The sequence below is a fragment of the Squalius cephalus genome (assembly GCF_949319135.1).
Source record: "Squalius cephalus genome assembly, chromosome: 24".
Lineage (NCBI taxonomy): Eukaryota > Metazoa > Chordata > Actinopteri > Cypriniformes > Leuciscidae > Squalius > Squalius cephalus.
The window spans coordinates 22,761,169-22,781,947 of record NC_137145.1 but is presented as its reverse complement, the minus strand read 5'-3'; the positions used below and the strand labels follow the sequence as shown (position 1 = coordinate 22,781,947).

The following is a 20,779-nucleotide window of genomic DNA, read 5'->3' as shown; positions in this document are numbered from 1 at the left end:
ATCTGATCGTAAAAGACTTGCACAATATCACCACATTTATTATAACACAAATCCTAGGTTTGCTGTAAATGCTGTGTGCAGTTCAAGCAATGCAAACTGGCTGGATGTGATGCGCAAACAGCTTCGGCAGGGTTTCAATGCAACTATGTCGATGAATAGAAGTCAGTTTTCTAAAATCGTGGTAAGGAAAAGCTCAATTCACCCCAAAAAGTACATTATGTCATCGTTTTACACAACCCTCATGTTGTTTCGAACATGTACGACTTACTCTCGTCTGTGTAGAACGCAAAATGCATATTTAGAAGAATGTTTTTTTGGATTTGACTATATAATGAAAGTCAGTGGGGTCCAAAAAAAACATTGTTTGGACCCCATTGACCTTCATTGTATAAATAAATATAATATATTTTTTAAATATCTTCATTTATGTTCCACAGAAGAAAATAAGTCATACAGGTTAATGAGGGTGAGAAAATAATGACACGAAAATATCGTTGACGTTTGCCATTTTTTTGCTTCGAACATCAAATTCAAACTCAAACGGCCAAGTGCGATGAGCCTCCGGTTTACATTTTACACAGTAAATGTGAATCTCTTTCATTATAACTGTAGGTAACAACATTACATTGCTGGTTTTCATGCCGTACAGTTGGACCTGCAAATGGGTTTTTGCAAAGGTCTCACGCCCAGCATGACGGTAAAGCGGGTGGTCCTGCCCCGCCTCAGTGTCGTTTCTCTATCTGCAGGAAGCCCACTGTTATCTGCTGCGTTCATGCACACACGACACATGAAACACTTCCCAGATAGCAGCTAGAGTTCAATGTGCAGTGGACTTTAGAGATTACAATCCAAAAGTGGGGATATGAAACAAAAAGTTCAAACACAAAGAAAACCGCAAAAGGCTTCTCAAATATCACTGATCTTGTTGACTTAAAACCAATTTACGACAAAAAAAAGGTTCAAACTATGCAGAAATATTTGAGTTTTTCCTTTGCACTCCTGCTTGTACCACTTTCCTAAACTGTTTTTTTTTTTTTTCAAACTGCTAAAACAGATTGACGAAAAGTTAGCAACAGAAATGTAACAAAATCTGCACAAAAATATAAGTGCCTCAAAATACAGTTTCCTGTGTTTTTTTTAAAATACTTTCTCTATTAAACAAATATAAAGTGCAGCACACATTCAGGCACGGATACTAAAGAAAAGTCTTTGAGCACAGCAGCCCTTGTTCTTCCTGTCCTCCGACCCAAAGCCGTTTTCCTACTGAAGTTTGTCTTCACTGCTAGGTCTCCATCATTCTCCACTCGTCCGTTTCTGAACTCTCCTCTTTGGAGGCTCGTGGTATATTCGTCCAGACTCCAGCCTCCAAGCAACGCTTCACGTGGTATTCTGCCACCTGTGATGATTGAGAAAGAGCATACTAATAAACGGCCAAAGACTGTAACTTGTAGCACAGAGATCAGTGTGCTGTACGCTTAAAGGGATAGTTCACCCAAAAATGAAAATTCTCTCATCATTTACTCTCCCTCATAGTGGAGCGGCTAAGTGATATAATCGTTCAGTTTATGATACAAGCGTGAAAATTGGCATGAGCAGCCTCCATGGGTCACTTGACAAGAAAATTGTCCGAGCCACTTGAAATTTCAAGATTTTTCATTTTTCAATATGGCCGACACCTTAGTGGAGCAGTTAAGTGATATAGTGGTTTATTTGGTGATACAAGCATGGACATTGGCATCAGCAGTCTCTAATGGTCACTAGACAATAAGCCACCCACAGCTACTTGAAATTTCAAGATGGCGGCCATTTTTCAAGATGGCCACCACCTTAGTGGAGCAATTAGGCTCATGGCAATTTTCACGCTTGTATCACCAACTAAATGATTTCTTAAGCCTAATTGCTCCACTAAGGTGGTGGCCATCTTGAAAAATGGCCACCATCTTGAAATTTCAAGTAGCTGTAGGTAGCTTATTTTCAAGTGACCCACAGAGACTGCTCATGCCAATTTTCATGCTTGTATCACCAAATAAACCACTATATCACTTAACTGCTCCACTAAGGTGTCGGCCATCTTGAAAAATGAAAAATCTTGAAATTTCAAGTGGCTCGGACAATTTTCTTGTCAAGTGACCCATGGAGACTGCTCATGCCAATTTTCACGCTTGTATCATAAACTGAACGATTCTGCCAAACATAAGCACTTAGCCGCTCCACTATCATGTTGTTCCAAACCTGTAAGAGTTTCTTTCTTCTGCTGAACACAAAAGAAGATATTTTGAAGAGTATGGGTAACCAGACGGTTGATGGACCCCATTGACTTTCATGGTATTTGCAGAAGAAAGAAATTCATATGGTTTGGAGCAACTTGAATGATGAGAGAATTTCAATTTTTTGGTGAACTATCCCTGTAATCCTTATAATGCATTCAAAAAACTGCTGCAAATGGACCTGGTGGAACGTAAGCTTATAAAAGTCATAACTTAAATATTTTTAAACTTAAAGGATATTGTATCTGATCAGTTTTTGAATGTTACCATGTTTTTACCATGCTATTGCAGTATTTAACCCCTTTTTATTAATAAAACATTGAGAAATTTTACAAGAACTACAGCAAAAACCAGTGTACTGCAAGAAAATATATATTTTATCAATATTTATGCATTTCAATATATATCAATAATTCTTTATATCATGATAAGAAATTTATAAGAACATGTAATATGAGAATTACCAGTATGAACATTTAATTTAATAACTTCTAACTCACGACTGCTCTATTCTTTTTCTAACAAAACATCAATGTAACTCTGAAATGCTTTCAAACAAAATATACCACTTTTAAAATGGCATAAACTTTTATTTTCAGATAAGAAAAAGGGGGACAGTCTTCAGTGTCACATGATCCTTCAGAAATCGTTCTAATATGCGGATTTGCTGCTCAAGATGCATTTATTATTATTATTATCAATGTTTTTGTGGAAACCATGAAACATTTAAGGATTATTTGATCAATAGAAAGTTTAAAAGAACAGCATTTATTTGAAAAAGAAATCTTAAATGAAAAGAAGCTATGTGCTTTGTGCTCAATAGAAGAAAGCGGTTTTGGAACGAAATGAGGGTGAATAAATGACCAGTTTAATATTTGTGTGATCTCTTCCTTCAACTGCAGCGTTTTAATCATCCATGTTGATGCAGGAAGAGGGATTATAGGTCAGCCTGTGTTCCTCTGATGAAGGAAACACTGCAGATTAAAGCAGTTATGCAACTCTTCCCCTGGCCTTTGACTTAGCAGCGTGTGTGTGATGTTCAGAGCATGTGCGCTGAAAGTGGAGGAAGTGTTCAAGAACCTGAAAGATGAGCGGAACCGACCCTGACTCACGCCAAAAATGTTTGGGTTACGCTCCGGACAATGCGGCACAATGCATTTGTGGGGTTAGGAACCAAGAATCAGTTCTTATTCACAATCAGCGGCATCACAATACCACTACTAGAGCCACAAATGTCTTCTCCAAAAGTACTAAAATAACAAATCAGGGAACTGGAATCATTGAATTTTGAAGTGCATGTTTGACACGTTGTGATGTTTTACAGCATAAAGTGCTGTTCACACCAAAAACAATATCTATAGCTATATCCGCTTCCTCGCCAACACATGATATCGTTCTGGTAATTAAGCACAGGCTCCAGTTTTGTCGTCTGCCACTTTAAATGCTGGAGCTCTTTAAAGCGGGATGGATTCTGATTGGCTGTCAATTGTTCTTCAGCATTTGAAAGTGATTCCAACAACATCGTTCCTCTGTGCGGTTTTATTGTTATAGTTGTGGTGTGAACGATTTTTAAAAACCATCTCTTTATCGTCCTTGGTGTGAACGGGCCTTTATGCTGCGGCGTTACCTGTGGGTTCATGTTGCTCAGCACACTCTGAAGAATCTGCATATCTTGCATCTGGATGCACGTTTTCAGCTCCTGCAAATTCAACATTTGACTCGTTTTATAGTTTGCTACTAGCGACACTACCATTTAAAAGTTGGGAAAGAAATTAATTTAGGTCGCATTAAATTGATCAAAAGTGACAGTAAAGACTTACATTGTTACAAAAAAAAGCTTTTTTAACCTTCTATAAGCCTGAAATGTAAATGTATTTCCACAAAAATATGAAGCAGCAAAGCTGTTTTCAACATTGATGATAATCAGAAATGTTTCTTGAGCATCAAATCATCATATTAGAATGATTTCTGAAGGATCATGTGACTCTGAAGACTGGAGTAATGATGCTGAAAATACAGCTTTGATCACAGGAATAAAATACATTTTAACATATATTACAATAGAAAACGGTTCTTTTAAATTGTAATAATATTTCACAATATTAGTGTCTTTACTGTATTTTTGATCAACATTGAAAACATGTTCACATCAGTATATGTTGTCAAGATTTAACGGTCAAGATTAAGCTGCGAATTAAGTGTGATGATACATTTTGTCATCAGAGTCTATTTTCAATGCATTCGCGCCCACAGTGAAATCTCACTGGTTCAGAATGGTTCTCTACATAACTGTATATCAACCATGAAACATGTTCTGATCCACCGTGCTTCATGCTGTCAGTGAGGCCAAAACACATCATTATAATTCAGCACATAGAAATTAGAGATTCAATTATCATTCCCAGTGGCGTAACTTTGTTTTAAAAAGTGGGTGGCAGTGGCTAATACAGCGCTATATCAGATGTATAGCCTACAATAACAATTGCAGTAAAAATAACATTCTGATGTCTAGAAATTAAGTTCAAAAGAACATTGAGTTTAATTTATCGAAATAGAAATCATGTTTAATGTGATGCAATGTTCCATCCTTACATCTACTATAATTCAATATATTGTTATTCCCGAGATTCTTCACGTCAGTGAATAAATACACGGATCCGCAATAGACGTTTGTGTGCTGTAACGGTCTGGCGGTCCTACTTCAGTCAAGCGTGTCAGAGAGGTTTGTGTTCTAATCCGCCCTCGTATAGTTTATTCATTTTCTTGAAGATGTGCATCAGTGATTGTATATCAAGAGCAGGGACACATTTGTGCGCATTTTGTTTTGCGATTTCACGGAACGAACAGAGAGTCTCCGCAACAGCGTTAAGTGAAAGATTGAAGCGCTCGTCTGTGTGAGGTTGCACGAGCGCCAAGAGAGAACTGACAACAGCGGCAACGAGGACTCGTCATGATTTCAAAACCAACACAATCCAGCGCCAGATCGCCTCTTATATAAAGGGGTGGTTGATTATGATTTCACTTTTCTAACTTTAGTTAGTGTGTAATGTTGCTGTTTGAGCAGAAACAACATCTGCAAAGTTACAACTCTCAAAGTTCAAAGCAAAGGGAGATATTTGCTTTTAAAGAAATCGCTTTTTAAGGACTACAACAAACGGCTGGTAGAGACTACACAAGCTTCCTCCCGGGTTAGTGACATCACTAACCCTAAAATTTACATAAACCCCGCCCCCTGAACACGATTTATAGATTATCAAGACAGAATATGCTAATCAATGACTAGAAGGTAACTACACATAAGCTACATACATTCACCAACTAAACATTCAGAAATGTTGTCTACATGTTATCACTTCTTCTTGAGTTTCTCCATCTTTCTGACTCAGGTTTACATAAAAATATCTGTGGGGTATTTTGAGCTAAAACTTCACATACACACGAAATAACTTCACATTATTTTACATCTTGTGAAAAGGGCATTATACCACCCCTTTAACACAAACAAACAAAATGAATACTCTGCTAGTCAACTGGAGATGTCTCATTTGTATACGGTACATCTGTGCCCCGAGATGTTTCAAAAAGTGGTGGGGACAATGTCCCACCTGCAAATTACGCGTATGATCATTCCTACCGGTGGCAAAGACTCCAAAACCTCCTTGGGGTCGAGGCGACAGCCTGGCGGTGTATTTTGGTGCACTGCATCGTTTGATTTCATGGTACACTCTTTCAATCTCTGCTTGAAGGCTTTGAGTTCTGTGTGGAAGACATCCAAGTATCCCTCCTGCCCTGCCTTTAAAAAAAAGAAAAAGAAAAAAAGAGCAAAGCAAGATTAAAACTGATTCAAAGTGCATTAAAAGTTTTCACTTTCAGTGAAAAAATCATGTGAGTTCAATCACATGACATGGATGAATGTGTGAATATGAACTTCATCTGTCCTCTATTGCTGTTTCCTGGCCTCGGGCTGTCAGTTATGTCATGTCTCTCTCTAGTGGTCACTGACATTATTGCATAACACTCAGGCCCTGTTTACACCTGGTATTAAGATAAGTTTTGGTTGATCAGTGGATGAAGTGAATGACAGGTGTAAACGGGTCTAAAAAGGTCTAAAACGATTTGAGCTTGTTCAGTTTTGACCAGACCGTTACATCACACAAACATTTATTGCGGATCTGTTTATTTATTCACTGACGTGAAGAATCTCGGGAATAACAATATATTGTATTATAGTAGATGTAAGGATGAAACATTACATCACATTAAACATGACTTCTATTTCGATAAATTAAACTCAATGTACTTTTGAAATTGATTTCTGAAAATCGTAATGTTATTTTTACTGCAATTGTTATTGTAGGCTACACATCTGATATAGCGCTGTATTAGCAGCCACTTCCAGAGGTAGTTGAAAACGCATTCGACCGGATTGCTTTCGTAGTGTAGACGCTCAAGTGGTTGAATATGTTTGAATGCGTAAACATTACTGGAAGCGCGCTAGCCAGACAGGATTTAAACTTAGTCAGCTGGAGACTCAAGTTTGGTTTAAAGATAAAAAACAAACCAAGCACAATGTTCTCTCACCATTCCTGATTTCTATCACACACTCGCAGCGTTCGGCTGGCCTTGCGTCTGTCAGAGCAGAAACTAAAGCTGCTGCTCTCTGTGTTTCTGTCATCTCCGGTCACATTCATATGTAAATTGTGTGAGTTTATTTCATTCATTAGATTGAAAGATCTGAAAAAGCCCATTCATTAACCCACACATAGACCCTCCCCTAGAAGAAATCAGGACAGAAGAGGTCGAAAGTGGATAAAAGAGACAGATTAAAACATCAGGTGTAAACAGGAATGTGTCTCCATCGTCTACTTGTGATCCAAATAACCAAAACATCTTAATACCAGGTGTAGACGGGGCCTCACACTCACTCATTAACTTCAAAAAAATTTAATAATTACGATTTTTTAATGTTGTTGGAAGAAGTCTCTTCTGCTCACCAAGGCTGCATTTATTTGATCCAAAAAAAAAAGTTTAAAAAAACAAAACAAAGTAATATTGCTATAAAATAACTGTCTTCTATTGAAGAATGTAATTTATTCCTTTGATTAAGGCTGAATTTTCAGCATCATTACTCCAAATCATCATATCTGAATGATTTGTGAAGGGTCATGTGACACTGAAGACTGGAGTAATGATGCTGAAAATTCAGCTTTACCATCACAGGAATAAATTACATTTAAAATAATTTCAATAGAAGACAGTTATTTTAAATTACAATAATATTTAACAATATTCTTCTTTTTTTTTTTTTTTTACTGTTTTTTAAATCAAATAAATGCAGCCTTGGACAGCATAAGAGACTTCTTTCAAAAACATTAAGAAATCTTAATTATTTCCCATTCCACATCCTTGAGGACTTTATTATTGCAGCTCTCTGGTTGAATATCTGGTGTACAGTAAGAGATGTGTAATGACTTGTAAAACCGGTTGAAGGTGATGCATGCTGCGCTGCAGTGCAGATGCGAGTCTCACTTTGGCTTTCTGAAAGAACTGACGGAAGCAGCCTCGTGGGTCTTGCTGTGTGTTGCGGGCCATTTCCAGAATAAACTGCATGACGACGGCCTGATGAGCCACCTGCTCCATTAGGGCCTCTTTCTGCAGAAGAGGCAGGTCATGTGCTCAGTGCACAGATTACATACTACAAACTCCAGATACAGTACAGGTAGAATATTATTTTGAAAATGAAAGAGGGCTCACTTGCTCTGCCTGCAGACGGAAGCACCACAGGATCAGGTAATTGGCCGTTTCTTCACAGATGAGATGGTGGTACTCTGCTAGAAAGCGCTGACTATCATCCCACCTCCTCAACATACCTGTCCAATCAGAAGAAGCGATCACCTCCATTAAGATCAACAGTCTCCGTTAATAAGCATTCAAATCAAACACAAACCCCATAACTTACCAAAATGTTTCAAGAGTTCTTCATTGTGCTGGTTGAAGCCCAAGTTCTTATCATGATCAGATTCATTAGGCCAAGACTGCGACATGTTTATGATACTCTAGGAAAAAACGAGAAAAGGGGCATCAGCAATCTACACACTAACACTTAATGTGTTCAATTCAGATTTTGTGCAAGCACACAAAACAAGCTGGGCAATAACATCCATTTTGGTATCAAATGGATCATTAATTATATTCCTCCTATTGCATTCGGGTCAGTTTTTGAGGTACATAAACATTTTGGTAAAGCTTTACAATAAGGTTTTATTTGTTAACATTAGTTAATGCATAAATTAACATGAAATAACAATGAGCGTTAATAACACATTTTATGTTCATGTTAGGTCACAGTACAAAAAATTAAATAAAACATTTCTCCAAAATTCCAGGTTTTAGCATGTGAAGCAAACGAGCTAAGAATACTATCAAAATACACACTTTTTAAAAAATATTTTTTTACGATTTTTAAAAAAGGTATTTAAGAGATATAACCATTTAAAAAATAAATTGTACATTGTAACACCTATTGTGTTCCGGGTCAATTTTGACCCAGGTATTAACTGACAAGTGCAAACGCACTTTTAGGACAGAATTTTGCTGGTAAACATGAATATGCACGCACAAAGACACTACAAACAGACAACAGATGTAACTGTGAACAGCTGTTTGATTCCTGTAGCTCAAACAGTGGAGCGTTAGCGCTTGCAACGCCAAGGTCATGGGTTAGATTCCCAGGGAAAGCAAGAACTGATAAGAATATAAATGTGTACCTTGGAATGCAATTTAAGTCGCTTTGGATAAAAGCGTCTGCCAAATGCATAAATGTAATGTAAATGTAACTGACAAACGAAAATACAGCAAAAGTTAAAAGACCAAATAGTCAGGACTCATCAAACAGGACTGGTGCTTGAAGACGTGAAATTGAACTGAATTCGGTTCTCGCAAAGCACCTCCAGCACCCAGAAAGTATCCTCATACACACAGTTGGTTAAGTCTGAACGTAACTGTGTAAATGTGTGAACGTAAACAGTTGAGAAATAAAACGCATGTGTAACACTATATTTGTCTTAAAGTGACAGCAGCCTAATCTAACAGTCAAACAAAGGACTCACTGCCCTTGACTGAATAACTTCTGTAAGATTAATAAGGAATAATCTATATTTAATTTATACAGTGAAGACTATGCTTCAGTGAAGACTATGATATACTTTAAATATATATAAATAACAAAATATGCTCTCAATGACAAATGCGGAACAGTTAGTTCATGCGTTCATGACCTCAAGGCTAAGTTATTGTAATGCTCTTATGGGTGGTTGCCCTGCACACTTAATAAACAAACTACAGCTGGTCCAAAACGCAGCAGCTCAAGTTACCAGAACCAGGAAGTATGACCATATTAGCCCGGTTCTGTCAACACTGCACTGGCTCCCTGTTAAACATCGTATACATTTAAAAAATCCTGCTAATGACTTACAAAGCACTAAATGTTTTAACTCCTCAGTACTTGAGCGAGCTCTTTACGCATTATAGTCCTTCACGTCTATTGCAATCTCAAAATTTTGCCCAATTGATAATACCTAGAATATCAGGTAGATCCTTTTCCTATTTAGCACCTAAATTCTTGAATAGTCTTCCTAGCCTTGTTTAGGTAGCACACTCTCAGTTTAAATCTGGAATATACATAACACATTATCACATTTCAATCATTCACATCCATTAAAGGGTGGTTAGGCTGCATAAATTGTCAACCGGACCTGGGAACACTTCCTATAACACCTGATGTACTTGATACATCGTAAGAAGAATGGCGTCTACGCTAATATTAGTCTCTCTGTTTATCCCGAGGTTACCGTAGTCAGCCGTATCCGGGCCGTATCCAGATCAGATGGTGGACCTGCACCTAGACACGACCTCAACGCAGCCCTGAATGTCAGCAGAGATCCTGTCAACTAGTCAATCCCCTGTGAAGGCCTCGTCGAAACAACATCTGTCGGCACAGATCCTCAGCAAAGACCACAAGAACCAGACAAGTCCTCAGCACAGATCTATGACCAGCCTCGTCTCCATACTGGCGTGATGAATCTGATCTTCAAGTAAAAGGAACTGGATGAATATTTGAATGCTACCGATCCAAAATCTGATTCTGACTCGTGATGCTACCTGAATCATAATCATACACTGTTCGTTCGTCGGCCAGAGGAGAACTGCCCCCCGACTGAGCCCAGTTTCTCTCAAGGTTTTTTTCTCCACCCCGTCACCTGATGGAGTTTGGGTTCCTTCCCACTGTCGTCTCTGGGGTTGCTTAGTTAGTTGAGGACACTTAATATTCAGCAATATTACTGATCTGACGCGGTTGTATGAGATCTGAACTGAGCCGGATGATGACATTTCTACAGAGCTGCTTTATAGATGAAATGAACTAATTTAATAATTGATGATCTTTACAATGGAACTGAATCAACACTGAAATATCTTCAGTTGAACAATGAGACTATTGTCTTTTAGAGCTGAAAAGGACTGTTTGCATTATTGAATCATTTTCCTGTTATCACTGTGAAGCTGCTTTGAAACAATCTGTGTTGTATAAAAGCACTACATAAGTAAGGGTGACTTGACTTATGCTGTGCTATTTTACATTTGATTACTTTATTCAATTTATTCAAATTCTGTACCTGAAAACCACTGTTACCTAAAAATCCCGAAAAGCTCTGTTTATTTCATTTTTACGTTGGTTCTGGTGTATTTATTTGTACTATTGCTCATAATTTCATAACTTGTTCTTATTTTATTACTGACTGTTTACTTTTAATAATATTTGAAATTTATATTAGTTAGGCTAGTAGTTTTTGCTGTGCTATCAAAATTGTAATCAAGAATTGTGAAATTTCATCTGAAATTTGGTGTCATAACCTTATTTATCAAGGTTTCATGAGTCAAACACAATAAAACTATACCTAAATTAATTAATTTATATATTCCTTTGTTTGTGGTGGGGCCAGTAAAAATTTTCAGTCTAATAGTCCAAAAAAAAAAAAAAAAAAAAAACTGCTGTTTTATTTTTAGACTAAAGAGTTAAGTGCTGAGATAACAGCAGCCCTGTGGCGTATCGTATAATGCAGAAATAAGCATGACATGAACACTGAATGACTTTCTAGAGTGTTGATATAAGATACCTTGTTAAACACATCTCGGCTGGCCTCAGGACACAGAGTGGGGCTTCTTCCCAGCATCCTCTCCTTATGTCTCCACTCCTGTTCGGTCTGTGAGAGCTCAGCGGAGGAGGCCAGGGCTCGTGCGCGCTCCTGCTCCACAGACTCAGAGCTGTGAAGCTCCAAACCGCAGAGCTGGTCCTGTGCTTCTGCCAGCTGCCACTGGGACGCGATGGAGGCCTCCAGACAGCGCTGCTGACTCTGGCACAGAGACGCCATGCTCTCCGCACTGGGCTGTGACGGGACACAGAGATAACGCCCACTAATCACTACAGTCTGCATGGAAAATTCAGAGATTCATAAAGAACATTGCTCTGTTTTTGCAACAGATCCAGTCCTTAATGACAGCGAAAATTTAAAATCCAGAAAAGTTTAACATTTATCTCTATACACTACCATTTAGAAGTTTGGGGTCAGTAATATTTAAAATAAATTAATCATTTTAATCATCGATCACACATTAAATTGACCAAAAGTAACAGTAAACACATTTATATTATTGCTAAAGAGTTCTATTTCAAAAATATTGTTCTTTTGAACTTTCTATTAGTCAAAAAATCCTTTTAAAAAAACTGCATCTTGTTTTCCATAAAAAGTGAACCAGCATTTTTGACATTTATAATAATAATACTAATCATAAATGTTTCTAGAGCATCAAATCATCATATCAGAATGATTTCTGAAAGATCATGTGACACTGAAGACTGGAGTAATGATGCTGATCACAGGAATGAATTACATTTTATAATAATAGAAATAACAGCAATTTTACAATAATATTTCACAATATTATTGTTTTTACTGTATTTATTTTATCAAATAAACACAGCCATGGTAAATGTAAGAGGTTTCTTATGTATACAATATATAATTTTCTATAAAGACTGCAGATTTATATTTATATGGCAAGCAACAATCTTTCAAATTATTAGATATATAAAAAAAACACTTAGTATACAAAAATGTCTTCAGTAAGAAACTCAACAAAAAGAGTGATGTTAGTACATTAGAGCAATATTTAGCCAAAAACAATATAATTATTTTATACATTTACATAACTTTTTCAAGCCTGAATACTGTCATTTTAAAGGGGTCATGGATTGCATTTAAAAAAAATGTTTGAGGTCCACTTATAATGTCATCAAGATTTTTACATAAAAAAAACATCCTAATTTAGAAATAAGCTATTTTCTATCCTGTTTTTGACTCTCTTTCAAACTCTCCGTTTCGATGGGCATGTCGCATTCAAGACTTGCAAGTGAACGCCCTCTGCTATGATTGAGTAACAGTTTTGCATATTAAAATAATTTTCAATGTCCCGCCATTACACGTGTGATAGTCTTTTAAAAACATCCAATGTGGAAAAATCTTGTTACATAGTTGAAACACTTGCCAACAATGTGAAACATTTATGCATTTTACATATGCTTTATAAGTCCTGGTTGTGGCAAATAAAGTTAAAGTACTTACAACAGTTACAATTGACAAAAGATAACTTACGGTGTAAACCAATTATGAATGAATGTACAATTGTTTGTCACAATGCTTTGCTGTTCTTATAGGCTATTCAGTTCCTCCTTTGCAATAAAGTGAAAAACATAGGCTACATTGTCCTTTGCAGTGTCGTGTTTTAAATAAAACAAAATGTGTTGTAATGTCGTGCTGTTGACAAAACAGATGTCGCTCACTTAGGGCTGGGCGATATATCGCATGACATTGTTATGCGCATCTTGTCAGTAAAGCCGGTTCCTTGATTAGTAGTAAATCGCCATCACCTGCTTTCAGATGGAGCGGCATTTACAACACAGAGCCGTAGTTCACTGACAAGGCGATACGTCCGCGATATTAATGCGATGTGGCTCAGCTTGTTAGTGAACTACGGCTCTGTGTTGTAAATGCCGCTCCATCTGAAAGCAGGTGATGGCGATTTACTACTAATCAAGGAACCGGCTTTACTGACGAGACGCGCCTAACAATGTCATGCGATATATCGCCCAGCCCTACGCTCACTGAAGCTTTTATTCACGATTAGAGCGATTGGCTTCGATCAAAACAATAACAAAAGCACCGTCCTTTATGTGCGTTCTTCTATATCCGATAAGCCAACACATTAACGGCAAAGAAAATAAAAGAAACAGCAAACCAAAACTATTCAGGTTGACTGCGACACTACAGTATAAATATTCAGTATCAAACGATCTGTATCAGACAAAGCAATACCGACACAAGGTAAAAACACTGTTACTCACACTTGTGTGTTGCGACATTATTACTGTCGGACCCAGTGTAGTCGTCACTGCATCATCTTTTATTTTCAGTCTCTGCGAAAAGTCTGCTTTTGTCTCGTTTAAAAACGAATCCGCAGTAAAATGAAGCAAACAAACGAACAGTGTCTTACTGACACGATCTGACTAAAACTTCGTTAAAAATAAAGTTAATCCGTGCTTTCTTAATGTTAGGATCACAAGGAGGGCAATGCAAAGACTGTGCTTTGTGTAATCCTCAGAAGATCATTTTGTTGCTGGAGTAATTACTACTACATGACACCTGTGAATCGGTGGCTAAAGAGGCAATATGTAGAAGTAGGCGTGGTCTTTTGTAGAGGCGGTCTTTCGTCTCACTATGATGTATGTGACAAAATCTGAAACAAGTTGTTTTCTGAGCTTGGTTTCAATAAAAGCTGTTTTTGGACTAATGAGGAAGTTTTAAGACCCGAAACTTACAGGATATTTGTATAGCACAATGACCTCTTACATGTTGAAAGATCAAATAAAATTAGATTTCTCAATTCACGACCCCTTTAAATTCAGATATTTCATGAGGTTGGTGGTACAGTTATATTTTTTTCCCCAATGCATTTGTCAAACCATAAAAAGAACAGCATAACAATGTACTTCCTTCTAAAATCCTCCAAAGTGGATTGAATAAGCCTTTTTATCTCCAAAAAATTATTTGCATTATTGAGTTTGATTTCAAATAGGCCCAGGCTGTTTTTATGTGATCTCCAGGTTATGCACTTGCAGTGTAGTTACTACAGAGATAAATAACACAACTGTGAGCCATCAAAGTAGTAGTGGCATTGTAATGGATCTAATAATAAAGCACTCGTTATCCTCAGCTGTCAGAACAAGCTTGTCAACACGAGACCGAAAACACAGGCTCATGATCTCATGTCAAAGATCCTCACAGTTAAATGTACAACCTCTCGGAGATGTGTGATTGCGATGCCCAAAAATACTGTCTACCAGTCAAATACCAGATTTCTGAAATAGAAACCGGGGACATTTTCTATTTCAGTGGTCAAAATATCACTGAAATCTCATTTGTTAACACTGCTGTGTGTTGGTCGGGCTTTTTTGCCATGTATTTGCGGGTGTACAAGACATTTCCGGGGACAGAACAACAACACGGGCACGTATTGAGATCCAGCCTTTCTCTTCTCATCCTGCGGAAACTTTTACTGCAGCCTCTACCGTTAGTAACCCAGCTAGCGCTAACTAACGACGGCTTTACAGCACATCTCCGCACGGTTTCAGGTGTAAACACATAGAGACGGCAACCTCGTGTTGATTTAAAGCACAATGAAAAGGCCTCGGGTAATAAGTGAAGCACTGGTGAACTTTCTCGGGTACCTCGTGTGGGTGTGTGCGGGGCATGTTTCCCTTTGAGTCCTGTTCAGTGGGGAACACGCCGCCTCCAAACCACTCCATATCGCTGCTTAAACTCTGTCCTGGAGCCGCGGGACGTGTTCTGCTGCTTAATAAGCTTATTATCCGAAAAGCACACGCAATTCGGTGGGATGTAAGCGAGCAGAGAGAGTTATTTTCAGGCTATAACATCAGCAGTCCTCTCTGTACCTCTTTTTAGCTCGTTATGACAACTTCCGTGCGCTGACGCGATCACTCGTCACGTGACGCCAGACTCTAATCACATGATAAAGCCCAGAAAATAATATTTTCAAAGAATATTAACAACACTTTTTATTGTTATTATTATTATTATGTTTTATGTATGTTAGATATAAATGTTAGATTATTATTTATTTTTCTGTTATGATACATATCATTATCATAGAATAGTATTAATATCCTGAGTGGGATTTTTCATTTATTTCAGTGACTGGAATCGTTTGAATCCGTGCTTTAAAAAATGGTCATTTGTTCACAGATTAATTCAGTGAATTATATATGTACAGGTTACATGTCTTGGCTACTGAAATCGTAATGTAATGTACTGAAATGATTAAATGTAAAATGCCAATCGATTCTTTCATGGTGGCATGGTGGTAATTTTTCACTTATCGACACCTTATTTTTTAATAATTGGTTAAAGAAAACAAATACTGTTCCCTAACAAATTTTATAACTTTTTGAGTTTTGGCAAAATTCAGTGTCCTACAGAAATTTACATGAATTCTATTCCTAGATGAGGTATTACACTTCTACAAGAGGCTGCAAAATTAGCTAATAATAATAATAATAATTTCAAATTATAATCTTTAACTGTTACTTGACAAATTTATATTTATTGTTTTTATAAATGAAATCAAGCTGTACATCTAAAGAATGGTTTCTTTAAAGGCACACTATGCAGTTTCCGTTTTTCTCAAACAGCGCCCCCTAGAGTCGCTGTGGAGTACTTGTATTTAACGTTACTTTGAGCCGTCTCTGCACTCTTCCAACTGCGTTTTCTTCGTTGACTCTGCCATGATTCACGTCTGAAATGCGTGCTAGTGTCTTCCATAGAGGCTGCTTCATATGTTGTTGATGTATCAAGTCGTGATTCTCGCGAGATTTGTCGGGACGACACCTCTCAAACCTGCATTGCTACTACTACGAGTTTGTTTACCATCCAAATGATTTCGAAGCTGTTATATTAAGGTACAAATCTTGCATAGTGTGCCTTTAAACATATTGTTGAAATGTGTTGATATGTTATATTGAAGACTGCTTTACCACACCTGGTAGTTTTACTCGTCAACAGATGGCGCCCCAACTCCCTTATACTCCTAATTACATCTACTCATAGCACACTTCAAGCAGCTCTATTTTATTTTTTATTGAATGCCAGTCACATACAAATAATAAACATGACAATAATCCAACATATAGTGTAAAAATATTAAACAAATATAGACTACAACAAATAGGAAAATAAAATATACAGTGTAATTTATAAAATAATAATACAATAAAAAGAAAGAAAAGAAAGAAAGAAAATATTATAAAATGAAAAAAGAACAGGTATGAGATCATCATAGCATAAAAGCTTCACACAGAGACCTAGTGCGTTTTGCTTTACTATTTTTCAACCCAAGTAACTCAATATAATTGTTCATATCTATCTGAAATAACAAAAACTTGGGTTTTCCTTTAGCCCATTTGTGTTTATGTATAAGGTATTTCCCCATAATCAAAAAAAAAAAAAAAAAAAAAAAGGATTAACAATAAAGGCCACATTTGGTGGTAATCTTTGTCTATTAAAATAACAAAATACATATTTTTCAGAAATGTAAACTTTCACCCCTAAGCATTTACAAAGAAAACATTACAAATAACATTTAGCTATAAATGCAATTAAAAAAATAAGTGGACAACATTTTCTTTCTCAGTCCCACAGAAATCACAACATCTACATCAGTACGAAACCTTAGAAAAAGAGTTTTAATGTCATGATTCTGCCTTCTAGTCTTTGATTTTCCCTGGTCTTGAGGCAGGATCATGACAGACCCATGTTTTATGTTCACACACATGGCCTTTTGCTGGGCCATGTGCTTGTGTTGTCTCGTTCCTCGCCCCTCGTTTAGTCATCATTGCTTTGCCCTTGTCACCTGTTTCCCTCATTAGTTTCTCCCTATTTAATCCCCTTGTGTTTGCTGTCCTGTGCCGGTTCATTGTCATTCATTGTGTGAAACAATCTGTGAGTAACCTGTTGAAAGTCTTGTCTAGAAAGAAGAGTTTGATCCTGTCTTAGCTGTTAGTTTATTGTATAGTTTTTTTTTTTGTCTGAGTCTTAGTCTAGTCTTGTCAGTCTAAAATAGTCTATTCTGTCTTGTTTTGCCCCCTCGTGGGTTTTGTTTTCTGTTTTTGTCATTAATAAACCTTGTGTGAAGTATTTACTGTCTGCGATTGGGTTCATCTCCGCATCACCATAACATTTAACAGGGTACACCACATGAAGAACTTTTTAGCGCAATTTTCCACCGGACAAATTGCGATTGTTAACTCATGATTTCTGTTCTGTGCGTCTGTGCGCACCAATCTTGCACTTCTATCTACTCCTCAACCAGACCACCTAGAGACTTCGGGTTTTCGGCATTATGTTAAGGAAGGTCTAATCTCGGGAACGCACAAAAAAAATCCAGGAAAAGATTTACTATCTCTTAGTGTTGTGATCCCATGAGGTGAGAAAATTGCGCTAAAACACTCACTGAGTTTTTATTACTTGTTTTAAATGTACACTTCTCTCCCCTTATTTGTTATGCAATATTTTAGGCAGCAGCCATGCATATTTCCACTCAATGCACTCAAGTGTAGAATGATATTGGGCTATATTCTCTTAGTAACTTTGTAATTCTTCTAACTTTGTAACTTCTATATGTAACTTTGTCCATCTTCTATCAGTAATAGAAACTCCTTTAATTGCAACATCTGTGCAACTCAGTCTCCTTATTCACATTTCCTTTAAACAGACATTTTAAACCGGATGGTATACCACTAGGCTATATATTCTTTAGAGATTATTGAAAAATACGTTTGAAGAAATTCTAGGTATACAGGGCCCTGTTTTTATTAAATAACTGTTTAACAAATATAATGCCATTTTCCAACTCATTTTTGAAAACAACAACAAAGTTTTATGTTTAAACGTTGTATACCTGTTATTCCAAATGATACATTTGTTTGGAGAAAAATGATGTTGATAAGCATCCAGAGTAGCACCTGAAAATGACTTAATCTAACTGGAATCTTACTGATTTCAAAGTTGCATTGCAACAGAAAAGCAACCCCACCCATCTTAGACCCATCTCAAAAATTAGATTAGGAATTAAATACCAAATTTTATTTTTGTATTGAAAGAAATGCTTAATCCATCTATTCAAGCAGCTATATATATATTTTTTTTATTATTTTTTTTTTTTATTGAAAACATTATATAAAACAGTCACAATATAAAACGAATAAACAAAACAAAACAAAAAAAAAGAGACAGGGGTATAATTAATCAGAAAAAAAAAATTACATATTAAAGGAAAAGATTAAAAGATTTACATATTTCAATTGTTTTTAAAGCCTTCTTGTTACATGAGTCAGAGATTGTCCCAAAGTAATGTTGCACTTCAGTAATCAAAACATAGAAAAGTGGTTTCTGACCTGAAAATTTACATTTATGTATATAAAATTTTGTTAACAAAAAAAGAAGATTAATTAAGAATATTTTGTTTTTGTGTAATTGCTCATTTTTCCAATTAACAATTCCAAACAAAACATTTTCCCAAAGTAGAGAGAAATCCTTATCAATGTTTTCAATAACAAAACGGGAAAAGTCTTTCCATAACAATTTAGAATAATGGCAAAGCCAAAACATATGCACTATAGTCTCTGGCTGCTGTCCACAAAAAGAACAGTTTGTATTAACATCTACCTTGAATTTCTTTAAGAAAGTATTAACGGGATATACACGGTGGATAATTCGAAAGGAAACTTCTCTTATCTTATTAGTAATTAAGTATCTATTTGGAGTTAGCCAGACTTTTTTCCAGACAATATTGGGAAGAAAAGCATTCCAATAAACTGTGACATTTGGAATAGAAACATATTCATTAAGAAATAATTGACGTATTGATCTGTTAGAAGAAGAGGATGAAAAGCAATATTTCCCCACCACTGTAACTTTAGGATCTAAAGGAGGTAAAGAAGAGGGGTAGGGGATATGTTGAAACAGTCTAATAACTCCAGATGGTATGGCATCAAAAACAATAGCAAATTCTTTAGGGGTAATTGGAATGTTAAAACGATTAAGAAATTCTTCATAATTTAATAAATGTACTTGTAATTTTTCCCCTATTATGGAGAAAACTCAAAGAAAATTTAATTTATGGCTACAGAGAGACTTAACTCTGAGGGGAAGAATTTTACTTGCTAAAGCGGAAGGTATCTCCAGACTTTCATATGCTGCTCAGTCGCTCCATGTGGATAACAACACTATCAAAAGTATTGACAAAATGTTATTTAAATTCATATGGAAAAATGGCATACATTATATAAAGAAATCTGTTGTTTTAAATTCTTATTTAGATGGTGGCCTCAATATGTTAGACTTTTGTACATTCAATAATACCCTTAAAATTAATTGGGCCAAAAATTTTCTCAAAAATCCTACCTATTTAATCTGTTTGAACCTCTGTTTGGAACTTCATCCCTCATTATATTTTCTCCAAATTTGGTGGTTTTAATTTTTTATTGCTTTGTAATTATAATGTTGAAAAAATACCAGCTAAATTATCTAAATTTCATAAGCAGATCCTTCTTGCCTGGTCTCTGATATACAAGCACAACTTTTCTCCTCATAAATATTTTATATGGAATAACCGTGATATTCTATATAAAAACAAATCTCTTTTCTTCCAGCGCTGGGTTGAGGCTGATATTTTGCTTGTAAGTCAGTTGTTTAATGCACATGGCCATTTATTAAATTCAAGCAGCTATATATCCCACAACTCAACTAGATTGTGACGTCACAGCAGATCGCGCTCAACTGTATTATTTTGAGAATGAATCGCATAATAATGTATAATATATTAATTATGTTGAGATTTAATTGCATAATACTAGCTAGTCAACGTTTATACTATTTATATATATTTTTTTTTCCGTTTGTGTAATTTTATTTGTCTACTTATAGGATTTTATATATTTTCTCCAACAACTTATATGCGTATAGAAACAAATTCATAAGTAAAAAAAGGGTAATAAGTAATTAATTATTAAATAATAAATCATCTCCATGGTGATCAAGGGCTAGTGCGTTCCCTTTCCGCCAGTAGCGGGCACTCGTGCAGCGCGGGCAATGGCGCACATCCGCGTGCACGAGCACGAAACGGAGGGAGGTTTGAAGGGCACACAGATTTTGGAGTGAAACGCAGCCTTTATTTGTCCTTCAAAACAACTATTACTGTCGCAGATATTATCTTAGGTCGCATAATTCTGGCACTCTGACACTTGTTTTGCACCAAGTATTTCCATCAAACTCGCGAGACTGTTCACGTGTCACATCATCAAATGTCGATAATAAACCTTCCCC

At 36.4% G+C, this 20,779-nt stretch overlaps 1 protein-coding gene across 3 annotated transcripts; it reads right to left on the bottom strand.

Annotated features, from left to right (window-relative positions):
- Positions 1–115: 115 nt before the first annotated feature.
- cdc37l1 (cell division cycle 37-like 1) lies at positions 116–15,377 on the bottom strand. Of its 3 annotated transcripts, XM_079861123.1 has the most exons (8): positions 15,109–15,365; positions 11,441–11,710; positions 8,227–8,323; positions 8,022–8,137; positions 7,797–7,919; positions 5,902–6,060; positions 3,895–3,966; positions 116–1,396 (listed from the first exon to the last, which is right to left on the bottom strand). In XM_079861123.1, exons 1-8 carry the CDS (start codon positions 15,184–15,186, stop codon positions 1,283–1,285), a joined length of 1,029 nt encoding a protein of 342 aa, XP_079717249.1. In that variant the 5' UTR covers positions 15,187–15,365; the 3' UTR covers positions 116–1,282. The 3 variants fall into 3 exon arrangements, with proteins under 3 accessions (XP_079717249.1, XP_079717250.1, XP_079717251.1); XM_079861124.1 differs by lacking the exon at positions 3,895–3,966 and having other exon boundaries at positions 15,109–15,377; XM_079861125.1 differs by lacking the exon at positions 3,895–3,966 and having other exon boundaries at positions 1,240–1,396; positions 5,873–6,060.
- Positions 15,378–20,779: the final 5,402 nt, after the last annotated feature.